Here is a 15,651-nt window from a genome sequence, read left to right on the forward strand (position 1 = left end):
ATTGCCTTTTTTTTCTTGTCTAATCACTATGGCTAGCACATCCGGTACTATGTCAAACAGGAGTGGCGTGAGTGGGCATCCTTATCTTGTTTCTTTTATTAGGGGAAATGGTTTTAGTTTTTGCCCATTGAGTATGATGTTGCCTGCAGGCTTTCATATATGGCCTTTATTAATGTTAGATATAATATCTTTATTTCTACTTTGCTGAGCGTTTTCATCATAAATGGGTGCTCAATTTTTGTTGAATGATTTTTCTGCATCTATGGTTATGATCATGTTATTTTTATCCTTCATTTTGTTTATGTGATGTATCACCATTTATTGATTTGTGAATATTGTATCAGCCCTGCAACCCTGGCAAAATTCCACTTAGTCATTGTGTATGCTTCTTTAAATTTATTTATGGATCTCATTTACTAATACATTGTTGAAGATTTTAATATTTATGTTAACCATGGATGTTGGCCTCTAATTTTTTGTCATTTTGCAATTAGGATAATGCTGACCTTATAAAAAGAGCTTGAAAGTCTTTCTTCCTCTTTAATTTTTTGGAATTGTTTGAGGAAGATAGATGTTAGTTCTTCTTTGACTGGTAATGTTAACCTGTCAACCCATCCATTCCAGGACTTTATTTGCTCTGATTTTATTGATTACTTCTTCAATTTCATTAGTTCTTATTGGTATTTTCAGCTTTTCTGATCCTTCCTGATTGAGTTTTGGAAGATTGTATTTTCCTAGGAATATGTCCCTTTGGTTAAGATTATCCAGTTTGTTGGAATAGAGTTGTTCATAGTATTTTTTTTTTAATGATTCTTTGTATCTCTGTGGGGTCAGTTGTTACTTCACCTCTTTCATTTCTGATTTTATTTATTTGGGTCCTCTCTCTTTGTTTCCTGGTGAGTCTGGTAAGAGGTTCATCAATCTTGTTTATTCTTTCAAAGAACCAGCTCTTTATTTTATTGATCTTTTGTTTTGTATTGTATTGTATTTTTGGTCTATATGTCATTTATTTCTGCTCTGATCTTTATTATTTCCTTCCTTCTGCTTACTCTGGGCTTTTCTTGTTGTTCTCTATCTAATTCCTTAAGTTGAAGGGTTAGAAAACTTATTACCAGTTTTTCTTATTTTTTTGAGGTAGGCTTATAGTTCTATCATCTTCCCTCTCAGGTTTGCTTTCATGTGTCCTATAGATTTTGGATTGTTGTGTTTTCATTGTCATTTGTTTCCAGGATGTTTTTTTTTATTTCTTCTTTTATATCTTTGGGAACACATTCATTGTTTAATAGCATGCTATTTGGCTACCATGTGTTTGATTGTTTTTTAGTGTTTTTATTGTAGTTGATTTCTAATTTTATGCCATTGTAATCTGAAAAGATGCTTGATATCATTTCAGATTTCTTGAATTTGTAGAGACTTAGCCTGTGACCCAATATGTGTTCTATCTTTGAAAATGTCTCATGTGCACTTGAGAAAACTTTATATTTCGTAGCTTTGGGGTGAAATGTTTTGAAGATGTCAATTAGTTCTATATGATCTAGTGAGTCATTTAGGATTGCCATTTCCTTGTTGATTTTTTGTCTAGAAGATTTATCCAGTGATGTCAATGGGGTATTAAAGTCCCTAACTATAATTGTATTGCCGTTGGTCTCTCTCCCCTGATATCTTCCAGAAGTTTTGTTGTTGTTGTTGTTTGTTCCTTTGTTTTTGTATTTGGGTGCTCCTGTATTGACTACATACTAGTATACTGTATGTTTATCAGAGTTATAGCCTCTTGATGTATCAAACCCTTTAGTATTATGAAGTAGCTTCATTATCTCTCTCTATGGGATTCACTTTGAGGCTATATTGTCAGATATAAGTTTTCCTACCCCAGGTTTTTTTTCCCATTTGCCTGAAGAATTTTTTTTATCCCTTCACTTTCAGTCTGTATGAGTTCTTTCTTCTGAAGTGGGTCTCTTGTAGACGGTATACATAAGGTTCCTTTTTTCTTATCCATTCGGCTATCCTATATCTTTTGATTGGAGCATTTAATTCTTTTGCATTTAAGATTATTGATAGGTTCTCATTTGTTGTCATTTTATTCTTTCTTTTCCTTTATTTATTTTCATTTTTTTATTGTATGTGTACATATCTTACCATTGCCCCACCACACCATTCCCATACATGCCCTCACGCCCCAGTGTTTTGCGTCCATTGGTTATGCTTATATGCATGCATACAAGTCCTTCGGTTGATCTCTTTTTTTTTTCAATTTTTTTATTAAGGTATTATATGTGTACAAATCTTACCGTTGTCCCCCCACACCATTCCCACACAGGCCCTCACCCCCCAGAGTTTTGCGTCCATTGGTTATGTTTATATGCATGCATACAAGTTCTTTAGTTGATCTCTTATCTTCCCCACCTGTCCCTAACCTTCCTGCTGTAATTTGACAGACTGTTTGATGCTTTACTGCCTCTGTATCTATATTTTTGTTCAAGTTTATAATGTTCTTTATTATCCATAAATGAGTGAGATCATGTGGTATTTTTCTTTCATTGACTGGCTTATTTCAATCAGCATAATGTTCTCCAATTCCATCCAGGTTGCTGCAAATGATGAGAATTCCTTCTTTTTTATGGCAGCAAACGACAAGTGTTTGCTGTTTCCATTGCTGTTTCCATTGTGTAGATGTACCATAGTTTTCTGATGCAGTCATTGGCTGACGGATACCTAAGCTGTTTCCAAATCTTAGCTATTGTAAATTGTGCTGCTATGAACATAGGAGTGCATATATCCTTTCTGATTCATGTTTCTAGTTTCTTAGGATATATTCCCAGAAGTGGGATTACTGGGTCAAATGGGAGTTCCATTTTCAGTTTTTGGACAAAACTCCCATACTGTTCACAGTGGCTGCACCAGTCTGCATTCCCACTAACAGAGCACGAGTGTTCCTTTTTCTCTGAATCCTCCTCAACACTTGTCGTTTGTTGATTTGTTGATGATAGCCATTCTGACAGGTGTGAGATTGTAACGCATTCTCGTTTTGATTGGCATCTCTTAGATAATTAGTGACTTTGAGCATGTTTTCATGTTTCTCCTGGCCTTCCTTTTGTCTTCTTTCAAAAAGATTCTATTTAGGTCCATTGTCCATTTTTTTATTGGATCATTTATCTTCCTTTTATTAAGTTGTAGAAGTTGCCTGTAGATGTTGGAGATTAAACCTTTATCAGTGATAACATTTTGCAAGTATGTTCTTTCATACCGTGGGCTTTCTTGTTGTTTTGTTGATAGTTCCTTTTGTTGTGAAAAAGCTTTTTATTTTGATGTAGTCCCATTTGTTTATTTTCTCTTTAGCTTCCATTGCCTGGGAGCAATATCAGCGAAAAAGTTCTTTCGGCATATGCCTGAGATTTTGCTGCCTGTGGATTCTTCTAGTATTTTTATGATTACCTGTCTTATATTTAAGTGCTGTATTCATTTTGAGTTTATTTTTGTGTATGGTGTAAGTTGGTGAAGTAGTTTCATTTTTTTGCATGTATCTGTCCAATTTTCCCAACACCATTTATTGAAGAGACTGTATTGACTCCATTGTATGTTTATGCCTTCTTTGTCAAATATTAATTGAGCATAGTGGTTTGGGTTGATATCTGGATTCTTTATTCTATTTCATTGGTCTATATGTCTGTTCTTGTGCCAGTACCAGGCTGTTTTGAGAACAGTGGCTTTGTAATACAGCTTGAAATCTGGTATTGAGATCCCTCCTACTTTATTCTTCTTTCTCAGGATTGCTGTGGCTATTCGGGGTCTTATTTTGTTCCAGATGAATTTTTGGAGAGTTATTTCTAGGTCTGTGAAATATGCCCTTGGTATTTTGATGGGGAGTGCATTAAATCTATAGATTGCTTTGGGTAGTATAGACATTTTAATTTTGTTGATTCTACCAATCCATGAACATGGTATGTTTTTCCATATGTTTACAGCTTTCTTTATCTCTTTTTTTCAGTGTTCTGTAGTTTTCTGCGTATAGGTAGGTCTTTTACCTCCTTAGTTAAGTTAATTCCTAGGTATCTTAATTTATTTGGTGCGATGATAAATGGGATTGCTTTTTTGTCTCTCTTTCTGTAAGTTCACTATTGGTGTATAGAAAGGCCATAGATTTCTTGGCGTTAATTTTGTATCCTGATACATTGCCAAATTCATTTATTAAGCCTATTAGTTTTTTGATGGAGTATTTCGGTTTTTTTATGTACAATATCATGTCATCTGCAAATAAGGACAGCTTTACTTCTTCATTTCCAATTTGGATGCCTTTTATTTCTTCTTGTCTAATTGCAATGGCTAATACTTCCAGTACTATGTCAAACAGGAGTGGTGATTGTGGGCATCCCTGTCTTGTTCCTGTTCTTAGGGGAAATGGATTTAGTTTTTGCCCATTGAGTATGAAGTTAGGTCTGGGTTTATCATATATAGTTTTTATTATGTTTAGGTATGATCTTTCTATTCCCACGTTGTTGTGAGTTTTTATCAAGAAAGGGTGTTGGATTTTGTCAAATGCTTTTTCTGCATCAATTGATATGACTATGTGATTTTTATCTCTCAATTTGTTTATGTGATGTATCACGATTATTGATTTGCAGATATTGTACCATCCTTGCATTCCTTGCATAAATCCTACATGGTCATGGTGTATGATCTTCCTGATGTACTGCTGGATCTGATTTGCTAGAATTTTGTTGAGCATTTTGGCATCTATGTTCATGAGGGATATTGGCCTGTAATTCTCTTTCATTGAGTTGTCTTTATCTGGTTTTGGTATTAGGGTGATGCTGGCTTCATAGAAGGAGCTTGGAAGTGTTCCTTCCTCTTGAATATTTTGGAATAGTCTGAGGAGGATAGGTTTTAGTTCTTCCTTGAATGTTTGGTAAAACTCTCCTGTGAAGCCGTCTGGCCCCGGGCTTTTGTTCGCCAGAAGCTTTTTGATGACTGCTTCAATTCGTTTCCAAGTTATTGGCCTATTGAGCTGTTTAGATTCTTCCTGTTTGAGTTTTAGAAGGTTATAGTTTTCTTGGAATATGTCCATTTCCTCCAGGTTGTTCAGGTTGTTGGAATAGAGTTGTTCGTAGTATTTTTTTTTTAATCCTTTGTATTTCGGTGGGGTCTGTTGTTATTTCACCTCTTTCATTTCTGATTTTGTTTATTTGGGTCCTCTCCCTTTGCTTCTTGGTGAGCCTGGCTAGAGGTTCATCAATCTTGTTTATCCTTTCAAAGAACCAGCTCTTGGTTTTGTTGATCTTTTGTATTGTTTCTTTGGTCTCTATTTCCTTTATCTCCATTCTGATCTTTATGATTTTCTTTCTTCTGCATCCACTGGGCTTTTATTGTTGCTCTCTTTCTAACCCTTTAGTTGTAGGTTTAGGTAATTTATTACCATTGTTTCTTGTTTTTTACAGTAGACTTGTAGAACTATGAATTTCCCTCTCAAGACTACTTTTGCTGTGTTCCATAGATTTTGGATTGTTGTGTTTTCATTGTCATTTGTTGCCATGATGTTTTTTATTTCTTCCTTGATCTCTCTGGTAACCCAGTCATTGTTTAATAGCATGCTGTTTAGTCTCCATGTGTTTGCTATTTTTTAATTGTTTTTATTGTAGCTGATGTCCAGTTTTATGTCACTGTGATCTGAGAAGATGCTTGATATGATTTCTAACTTCTTGAATTTTAAAAGACTTTGCCTATGTCCCAACATATGGTCTATCTTTGAAAATGACCCATGTGCACTTGAGAAGAATGTATATTCTGTGGCTTTGTTGTGAAATGTTCTGAACATGTCAATTAATTCCATCTGGTCTACTGAATCATTTAGGATTGATGTTTCTTTGGTGATTTTTTTGTTTAGACTATTTGTCTAATGGTGGTAGTGGGGTATTGAAGTCTTCTACTATGATTGTATTGCTGTCGAGCTCTCCCTTGATGTCCTCCAGGAGTTTTTTATGTATTTTGGTGCTCCTATATTTGGTGCGTATATGTTTACCAGAGTTATTTCTTCTTGTTAGATTGCTCCCTTTAGTATTATGAAGTGACCTTCCTTATCTCTTGTTATGTCCTTCACTTTGAGATCTAATTTGTCAGAGATAAGTATTGCTATGACAGCTATTTTTTCATTTCCATTCACCTGAAAATCTTTTTCCATCCCTTCACCCTCAGTCTGTGTGCATCTTTTTTTCTGAGGTGGAATTTTTGTGGAGAGCAGATATATGGGCCTTGTTTTCTTATCCATTCCGTTACCCTGTCTTTTGATTGGGGCATTTAATCCATTTACATTTAAAGTTATTATTGATAGGTACTTGTTTGTCGCCATTTTTATTCTTTACCCCTGTTTTCCTTCTTCCCTTCCTATTTCTTCTTTTTACAGCAGACCCTTTAGCATTTCTTGCATTGTTGGTTTGGTGGTAATAAATTCCCTTAGTCCTATTTTGTCTGTGAAGCTCCTGATTTCACCTTCAATTTTGATTGATAGCCTTGCTGGGTACTGTATTCTTGGATTCAGACCCTTCCTTTGCATGACTTTGTATATTTCATTCCATTCCCTCTGGCCTGCTGAGTTTCTGTTGAGAAATCAGTTGTTAGTCTGATGGGTGTTCCTTTGTATGCAACTTTCTGTCTCTCTCTGGTCGCTTTTAAGATTCTTACTTTTTTGTTGGTGTTTGCCAATTTAATTATAATGTGCCTTGGCGTCTGTCTTTTGGGGTTCAATTTGCTTGGAACTCTGTGGGCTTCTTGGATTTGTGTGGATTTTTTCTTCCCTATATCAGGAAAGTTTTCTGTCAATATTTCTTCAAACAGGTTTTCTATTCCTTGCTCTGTTTCCTCTCCCTCTGGAACCCCTATTATGTGGATGTAGTTTTGTTTTGTGTTGTCCCAAACTTCCCTTAGGCTCTCCTCCTGCTTTTTAATTTTTTTTTCTAGTAGCTGCTCTACTTGGATATTTTTTCCCACCTATCTTCTAGCTAACTGATGTGGTCCTCTGCATCTTCTAGTCTACTCTTGATTCTTTCTATTGAGTTCTTTACAGCAGTGATATCATTTTTCATTTCTTCTTCATTCTTTATTTCCTCTTGGTTCTTACTCATATTATCAAATTTTCTTCCATTCTTTTCAGCCATCTTATGACCATTTCTCTGAATTCTTTCTCGGACAGGTTGCTTGCCTCTATTTCGTTTACTTCCTTTTCTGGTGGTGTCTGCTTTTCCTTCATATGCAAGCTGTTTCTTTGTCTCCCCATGGTCTCTCTTCTCCGGATATGGTTATGTAGTCCTCTCTCCTTATCCCAGGTGAAATCTGACCTTTCTGTGGTGAAGTGTAGAGCTCCTCTGAATCCGCATATTTGCACCAATTGGGGACCGGTGTTCTGGGGCTCTCAGCTCTTAGGTGGTTGTGGCAGTTGTAGATTTTGAGGCTTCCTATAACATCCACTTTCCCCTTCAAGATGGCATGGTCTCTGCATTTGAGCTCGTAGTTCTGGGAGGGGACCCAGCAGCAGTTGGGGCTGTCCAGTCAGGGGAACCCTGTCCAGCAGTCTTCCATCTTCTTCTGGAGTATAGCTGTCCCTTAACTCGCCAACAAATACTCCCCTTGCGACCCTCAGCTGTTCTTTCTTTCTGCTCCACGACAAGGCTCAGGACCCACCTTTCTATTCTGCTGCCCCAGACCATATCCTTGGTCACCTCAGCACTGTCATTTTATTCTTTATGCTTACATTCCTACCTCCCTTTCTATTTCTTCTTTTTTACACCAGTCCCTTTAGCATTTCTTGCATTGCTGCCTTGGTGATAACAAACTCCCTTACCTTTTTTTTTTTTTTTTTTTTTTGTCTGCAAAGCTCCTGATTTCACTTTCAATTTTTAATGATAGCCTTGCTAGATAGAGTGTTCTTGTATTCAGTCCATTGATTTTTATCACTTTGTATATTTCATGCCATTCCCTTCTGGCCTGATGTGTTTCTGTTGAGAAATCAGTTTATAGTCTAATGGCAGGTCCCTTGGACTTTCTGTCTCTGTTTTGCAGACTTCAGTGTTCTTCCTTTGTGTTTTATGTTTGCCAATTTAATTTTGATGTGTCTTGTTATAGGTCTTTTTGGATTCATCTTGACAGGCACTCCATGTGCTTCATGGACTTGTGTGACTTTTTTCTTCCCCAAGTCAGGGATGTTTCCTGTCAATATTTCTTCAAATAGCTTTTCCACTCCTTGCTCAGCTCCTCTCCTGCTGGCACCCCTATCATATGGATATTATTGTGTGTTGGTCCTTTAGGAGGGTGCTTCATTCCCAGCTGTCTCTGCCTGACAGACAGCAACCCTCTGCTTTTCACAGCCAAACGTTATGGGGGCACCTTTCTCTGTTCTGGTGCTCTCTGCCAGGGGGCCCAACTTGGGGATTAGATCCCAGAGTTCTCAGTGGAAAAGCCCTCACAGCTGAGATATCCTTCTGGAATTTCAGCTGCTCTCTGTGGGAGCCCATCTAGCCCTTTCGCACCTCCACCTTTCCTACCAATTTCTATGTTGTCTCCACTTTCCATCTTTGGTTATCAGGGTTCTCTCCAGCAAGTCTTCTGTTGATTCAGGGTGGGGGTTTTGTTTTTGCTTTTTTACTTAGTTGTAATTCCAGTTTGCTCTTGGGCGCATGTCTGTGAGCGGCCACTTACTCTTCTGCCATTTTTCTCTTTATGCCTATGTTCCTCTCTATGTATTTTTTTCTTCTTATATTAATTTCTTGGAATGCTGGTTTGGTAATCTCATTTAGCCTCTTCTTGTCCAGGGAGATTTTTATTTTATCTTTAGTTTTGAATGATATCTTTTCTAGTGAGTAGTCTTGGTTTGTTGTTGTTTTTTAAATATATTTTATTAAATTTTTACAGAGAGGAAGGGAGAGGGATCGAGAGTTAGAAACATCTATGAGAGAGAGACATCGATCAGCTGCCTCCTGCACACTCCCCACTGGGGATGTGCCCACAACCAAGGTACATGCCCTTGACCAGAATCAAACCTGGGACCCTTCAATCCACAGGCTGACGCTCTATCCACTGAACCAAACTGGTTAGGGTAGTAGTCTTGGTTTTTAAACCCTTGCTTTTCATTACTTGAAGTGTTTCTTTGATAAATCAGTTGACTGTCTTATGGAGGCCCTTTTAAATAGCTGACTATCTTTCTTTTGTTGCTTTTAAGATTCTCTTTTTCTACATAACTGTTGACATTTTTATTATGATGTGTCTTGGTGTGGACCTTTTTGGATTTATCTTGTTTTGGGCTCCGTGGAATTCCTTAACTAGTATGTGTTTTTCATTCACCAAGTTAGTCATTATTTGTTCAAATAGTTTCTTGATTCCTTCCTCTCTCTCTTCTCCTTCTGGTACCCCTATGATGTGGATTTTGTTTCTCTCCATGTTGTTCCAAAGGTCCCTTGATTGGATTTTTGTTACACCTTGCATTCCAGATTGCTGATGTGATCCTGTGCTTCATCCAATGTACTGTTTATTTCTTTCAGTGTATTCTTCATTTAAGATATTGTATTCTTTGTTTCTGACTGCTTTTATGGTTCTATGTGGCGTGTGTGTGTGTGTGTGTGTGTGTGTGTGTGTGTGTGTTTTCATGCTGTTGAGCATTCTTATAACTATTAGTTTGAACTCTATAGCTGATAAATTGCTTGTCTTCATTTCATTTAGCTATTTTTCTGGCCATTTGTCCTATTATTTTATTTGAGATATTTTTCTTTGTTTCCTATTTTTGCTGCCTCTTTGTGTTTGTTGCTATGTATTGGATGATATGCTAGGACTCCCAGATTTTTGTAGGGTGGCTTTATGTAATAGATGTCATGGGGCATTGTGGGAGCACAGGTCCTTCTCTGCTAGGAACTGGAACTATGTGGACACCAGGCAGTGGATGAAGACAATATGAATATTCATGGGATTATAGGAGAGTATTTATTGTAGACTATGTGGCCATTATTACCAAAGAGCTATCAGATAAAACAGTTTTTCAAAGTAGCCCCACAAAGCAGCCACTGCTAATATAGTAGCCATTGCAAACACAGTAGCCTAACTAAGCAGCCCTTGCTAATATAGAAGCAAACACATGAGCCATACCAAGCAGCCACATATAGCTGGTTAACAACATATTTTTATACCAACTCAGACAAAAGAGGCTTCTTGCCAAATAGTGACATCAACATTTGGGTTATAGAAAGATATGCCTGCATAGTGCATACCATATAATCACTGTGTCCTTCCTCAGATTAGCCTTGAACATCCAGCATACTCTGGACAGGGCCCCCACACTGCAATTGGCCTTGAACATCTGGTGTATTCTAATTAGGGTTTCCACATCCCATTTTTAATTTTTTGAGGAAACTCCATACTGTTCTCCACAGGGGCTGCACCAGTCTGCATTCCCACCATCAGTGCACAAGGGTTCCTTTTTCTCCACATCCTCACCATCACTTGTCGTTTATTGATTTGTTAATGATAGCCACTCTAACAGGTGTGAGATGGTACCTCATTGTCATTTTGATTTGCATCTCTCAGATGATTAGTGGCTTTGAGCATGTTTTCATATGCCTCTTGGCCTTCCTTCTGTCTTCTTTCGAAAAAGTATCTATTTAGGTCCATTGCCCACTTTTTGATTGGGTTGTTTATCTTCCTTTTGTTAAGTTGTATGAGTTCCCTGTAAATGTTGAAGATTAAGCCCTTATCGGTGATAGCATTGAGAAATATGTTCTCCCATGCAGTGGGCTTTCTTGTTGTTTTGTTGATGGTTTATTTTGCTGTGCAAAAGCTTTTTATTTTGATGTAGTCCCATTTGTTTATTTTCTCTTTAGTTTCCATTGCCCTAGCAGCAGTATCAGAAGAAATTGCTTTGGCATATGTCTGAGATTTCGCTACCTGTGGATTCCTCTAGTATTTTTATGGTTTCCAGTCTTATGTTCAAGTCCTTTATCCATTTTGAGTTTATTTGAGATGAGATTTTTGTCGCTTTTTGTGTGCCAATTGACTTTTGTTTTTATCCTGAATGTTTTCAATAATATCTTGTGACACTCTACATCTTTTTTATATCTGTGAGCTGTGGTTCCCATATTAGTTCAAAGTCTTAATAGTGCTATTTTAGTCTCAGCCTGTGTTACCCATTGGTCACTACACATCGCAATAGAGATTTACTCATTAGCATAATTTTTAAAATTTGGTATTCTAATTAGGATTAGTCCTTATGTGCAAATGACAGGGTAAACACATGAGCTCACAAACAACTTTACACATTGCTTTCCTACTCCTCTCTCCTTTTACTTCCCCAGAATGTTCCAGTTCCCAAAAATTTCTTTTTCAGTCCCCCAGCCAGAAATCACTGACTTTCATGATCATGCCACATCCAAGTGGCAGGAAGACAGAGAGAGTTGTAAAAAGCAGGTAGATTTGGCCCTGTCCTCTTGGATCCAGGGCTTGACTAAACTGAGAAGGTTCACCTCCCTCACCACTTGAGCTCATGGAGGGTTCCCATTATGTTCTACTCTTGCCACCATCCCACCCACAAGACTTCCCATGGTCTGGGCCACAAAAGAGCAAAGGGGAAATGGGATTGGGCCTTTTACACTCTCTCAGAACTTTAGGGGTTTTCCCTTTTCCACTCCTTAAGCCAGAACTAGCAGGTTTCTTCTTAATCTCATTCTATTTACACTTTACTGCATTTTCAGGCTTTGAATTGCTTTGAGTTCAGGCTAGCGAATACACAAGGGGAAAATGGTAAACTCAACACCAGTTCAGTTGTATTTCAAGTTCTGGTTCTAGTATTCTTCCAGATCCAATTGCTAATGTTTACTTTTTATAGTTATCAGGTTTAATAATTGAGTTCAGTGAAAGAGAAAGGGGTATGTGAAAGCTAGAGATATTTTATCCCTTTGTTCATAAGTTTTAGGTGTCTATAAAATCTGAATATTCACTTGGTTAGGAGCGCTCCTTTAGAAAAAAAAAAAGGGAGGCAATGGGAAAAAGACACTACGTAGCTGATGTAAGATTAGAGCTGGTGTGAAATGTTTTAAGGATGTAGTTTCAAAAAAATCTTCATTTATATACAGAGGATAGAGTAGGCTTACAGTTGTAATACAAATAAAATACAATAATCCTATCTAATAAAAAGGTAACATGCAAATTAACCATCACTCCATCAGAAAGATGGTGGTGCCCATAGCCACAAGATGGCAGCGCCCAGTCCCCTCAGTCCTGCCAGAGTGCCCCAGTCCTGCGGGGGCGGCCACTGAGAGCTGGCAGCATGAGTGGCCTGGCGGAATGCTTGCTTCATCGCTGCAGTGACAAGGCAAGCATCCTGCCCTGGCCACGGAGGGCCTCTAGGGACAGGGGGCCGGCCCGCAGCACCTGTGGCCAGCACAGGCCGGAGACGGCAGCCCGCCTCCCACAGAATCAGCGCGGTCCCTCCTGCCTCCCGGGGGATCAGTGCGGTCCCTCCGGGCGCTCGCGGAAGCCACATGGCTGGCTCCTGGGAAGCAGCGCAGACCCTGGTGGCACACTGCATTCCCGCTGGCTCCAGCACAAGCGGTGGGCAGCCTGCTGCACGTGATAGTGCGTGATGGGCTACTAGTTAACAAATAATAGTACTAGAATAACTGTGTGTTTCACATACTCACAACTGTAAACTTATTTTTGCTAACCCTTGTAGATATGTTAATCTAAGAACCTTCTGAGGATAAAGTTGGGATGCATCATGTAAATTCTGGCTTCTCTTTCTAGTTAAAAAGAAAATGTCAAAAGATGTACCCTATGGAGGCTGACCATATGCTGTCTACTTTTAACTTGCTAGAAAAGCGTGATACAATTTCCAAGTCACTGAGTACAGGAATGAAGCGCAAACTCTCTGTCATGATAGCACTTATAGGAGACTCTGAGGTATTAGAGAAGCAATGGAGAAAAAGGGAGGGAAGGTGGGCAGGGCATGCACACATACATGTACTGAAAATGGGTTCCTGACATCTGGTCTAGTAAACTCAGCTGACAGAAATCTGAGAGTTGAGATGAACTTTAAGGGGATGTTGCCAATGATAATTGAAGAGAATTTGCATTATGGGGTCAGCTGATATAATATGGTTTGGAATTATTTTTTCTAGATTTTATCATTATTATTAGTCTAGATTTTGTATCTTAGTTTAAATGTGTTCCCCTCAAGTAGTAAATTATCCCACAAGTACTTTGGCATCAATTATCAATGGTCATTGATTGTTGTTCTGGTCTCTAGGTGGCGATATTTGATGAGCCCACAGCTGGCATGGACCCCATCTCAAAAAGAGTCACCTGGGACCTCCTTCGGCAGTATAAACAGGACCGTACCATCTTAGTGACCACCCACCACATGGAAGAAGCTGACATCCTGGGCGACCGCATTGCCATCATGGTGAAGGGAACTCTGCAGTGCTGTGGCTCTTCAGTCTTCCTGAAACAAATATATGGTCTCTCTGCCTTTGATCATTCTTAAGATATTAGTGTCTTAATCTTCTAACATGATTTTAACTATATTTTGTCTATTACCCAAACTTCTTCAGTGGCTTCTTCTGCTCTATTAATTAGGTCTCAGTTATTCTAATTAGTTTGCAAGGCCCTTTGAAATCTGGAGAGTCCATGTGGAGGTTGGGGCAAAAGTAGGTTTACAGCTGTGAGTATGTGAAACACAGAGTTTATTCTTGTATTATTATTTATTAATTTTGTATTATTTTCTTACAAACAACTATAAATCTACTTTTAGGCTACCTAGTATGTACTTATTAATTGTTCTCCACCACATACATTCAGACTGAGGAACTAATTTTATTAACCTACAAAAGACCGTGCTTATTTTTCCCATTTTGAACCTACTGACAGTTTTCTTTGTTCCTAGAATACAGTTGTGCCTCCAAACCAATTTGTTTTATTGAGTTGATTGATGAGGAGAGGAAGTAGAAAAATAGTGACCTTTGACCCTAGTTTCTTATTTGCCAAGTCAGTCTCTAATCCACAAATATAGCAAATGACAGTAGAAATGTAGTGCAGAATGAAAAACAACAACATACAAGTGAAATAAAACAACCCTTGACTTTGATAAGTATATAGTTTTTGTAGAAGGTAATACTGGTACACCAAGCAGTGAATTATTGAGGGCTAAAATTATTAGTAATTATAATCCAAAATTAGAGAGTATAAATGTAAATAAAGATAATTGAGAATGAATTGCTTCATCATTAATTTACTTAGTATTTGAGTTTACTCAACTCACATAAATTATTTCCTCTATATGAGGTACTTTTTTTTCCCCTGTTTTTTTTTTTATTTTTTTATTGAGGTATTATATGTGTACATATCTTACGATTACCCCCCCACCCCACACCCATACATGCCCTCACCCCCCAGAGTTTTGCGTCCATTGTTTATGCTTATATGCATGCATACAAGTCCTTCGTTTGATTTCATAACTCCTCCACCTCTCCCTAACTTTCCCCCTGTAATTTGAAAGTCTGTTTGATGCTTTACTGTCTCTGTATCTATCTTTTTGTTCATCACTTTATAATGTTCTTTACTATCCATAAATGAGTGAGATCATATGGTATTTTTCTTTCATTGACTGGCATATTTCACTTAGCATAATGTTCTCCAATTCCATCCAGGTTGCTGCAAATGATGAGAATTCCTTCTTTTTTATGGCAGCATAGTATTCCATTGTGTAGATGTACCACAGTTTTCTGATCCACTCATCTGCTGACGGGCACCTAGGCTGTTTCCAAATCTTAGCTATTGTAAATTGTGCTGCTATGAACATAGTGGTGCATATATCCTTTCTGATTGGTGTTTCTAGTTTCTTCGGATATATTCCCAGGAGTGGGATTACTGGGTCAAATGGGAGTTCCATTTTCAGTTTTTTGAGGAAACTCCATACTGTTCTCCACAGTGGCTGCACCAGTCTGCATTCCCACCAGCAGTGCACAAGGGTTCCTTTTTCTCCACATCCTCGCCAACACTTGTCGTTTGTTGATTTGTTGATGATAGCCATTCTGACAGGTGTGAGATGGTACCTCATTGTTGTTTTGATTTGCATCTCTCGGATAATAAGTGACTTTGAACATGTTTTCATGTGTCTCTTGGCCTTCCTTCTGTCTTCTTTTGAAAATATTCTGTTTAGGTCTGTTGCCCATTTTTTTATTGGATCATTTATCTTCCTTTTATTAAGTTGCATAAGCTGCCTGTAGATGTTGGAGATTAAACCTTTATCAGTGATAGCATTTGCAAATATGTTCTCCCATGCAGTGGGCTTTCTTGTTGTTTTGTTGATTGTTTCTTTTGCTGTAAAAAAGCTTTTTATTTTGATGTAGTCCCATTTGTTTATTTTCTCTTTAGCTTCCATTGCCCTAGGGGCAGTGTCAGTGAAGAAGTTCTTTTGGCATATGTCTGAGATTTTGTTGCCTGTGGATTCCTCTAGTATTTTTATGGTTTCCCGTCTTATGTTTAAGTCCTGTATCCATTTTGAGTTTATTTTTGTGTATGGTGTAAGTTGGTGATCTAGTTTCATTTTTTTGCATGTATCTGTCCAATTTTCCCAACACCATTTATTGAAGAGACTGTCTTGACTCCATTGTATGTTCATGCCTCCTT

The 15,651-nt window shown here is 38.0% G+C and overlaps 1 protein-coding gene across 7 annotated transcripts in view; it reads left to right on the top strand.

Moving 5' to 3' along the window:
* LOC103296290 (phospholipid-transporting ATPase ABCA3-like) overlaps positions 1 to 15,651 on the top strand; it is a 451,749-nt gene that overhangs the window by 240,273 nt on the left and 195,825 nt on the right. For all 7 annotated transcript variants that reach the window (XM_054714397.1, XM_054714395.1, XM_054714398.1 and 4 more), the window contains 2 exons: positions 12,769 to 12,924; positions 13,271 to 13,481. In XM_054714397.1, the coding sequence (XP_054570372.1) occupies positions 12,769 to 12,924; positions 13,271 to 13,481 (367 nt within the window). The remainder of the gene's footprint in view (positions 1 to 12,768; positions 12,925 to 13,270; positions 13,482 to 15,651) is intronic.

This window comes from Eptesicus fuscus, chromosome 4, assembly GCF_027574615.1.
Source record: "Eptesicus fuscus isolate TK198812 chromosome 4, DD_ASM_mEF_20220401, whole genome shotgun sequence".
NCBI classification, from domain to species: Eukaryota; Metazoa; Chordata; class Mammalia; order Chiroptera; family Vespertilionidae; genus Eptesicus; species Eptesicus fuscus.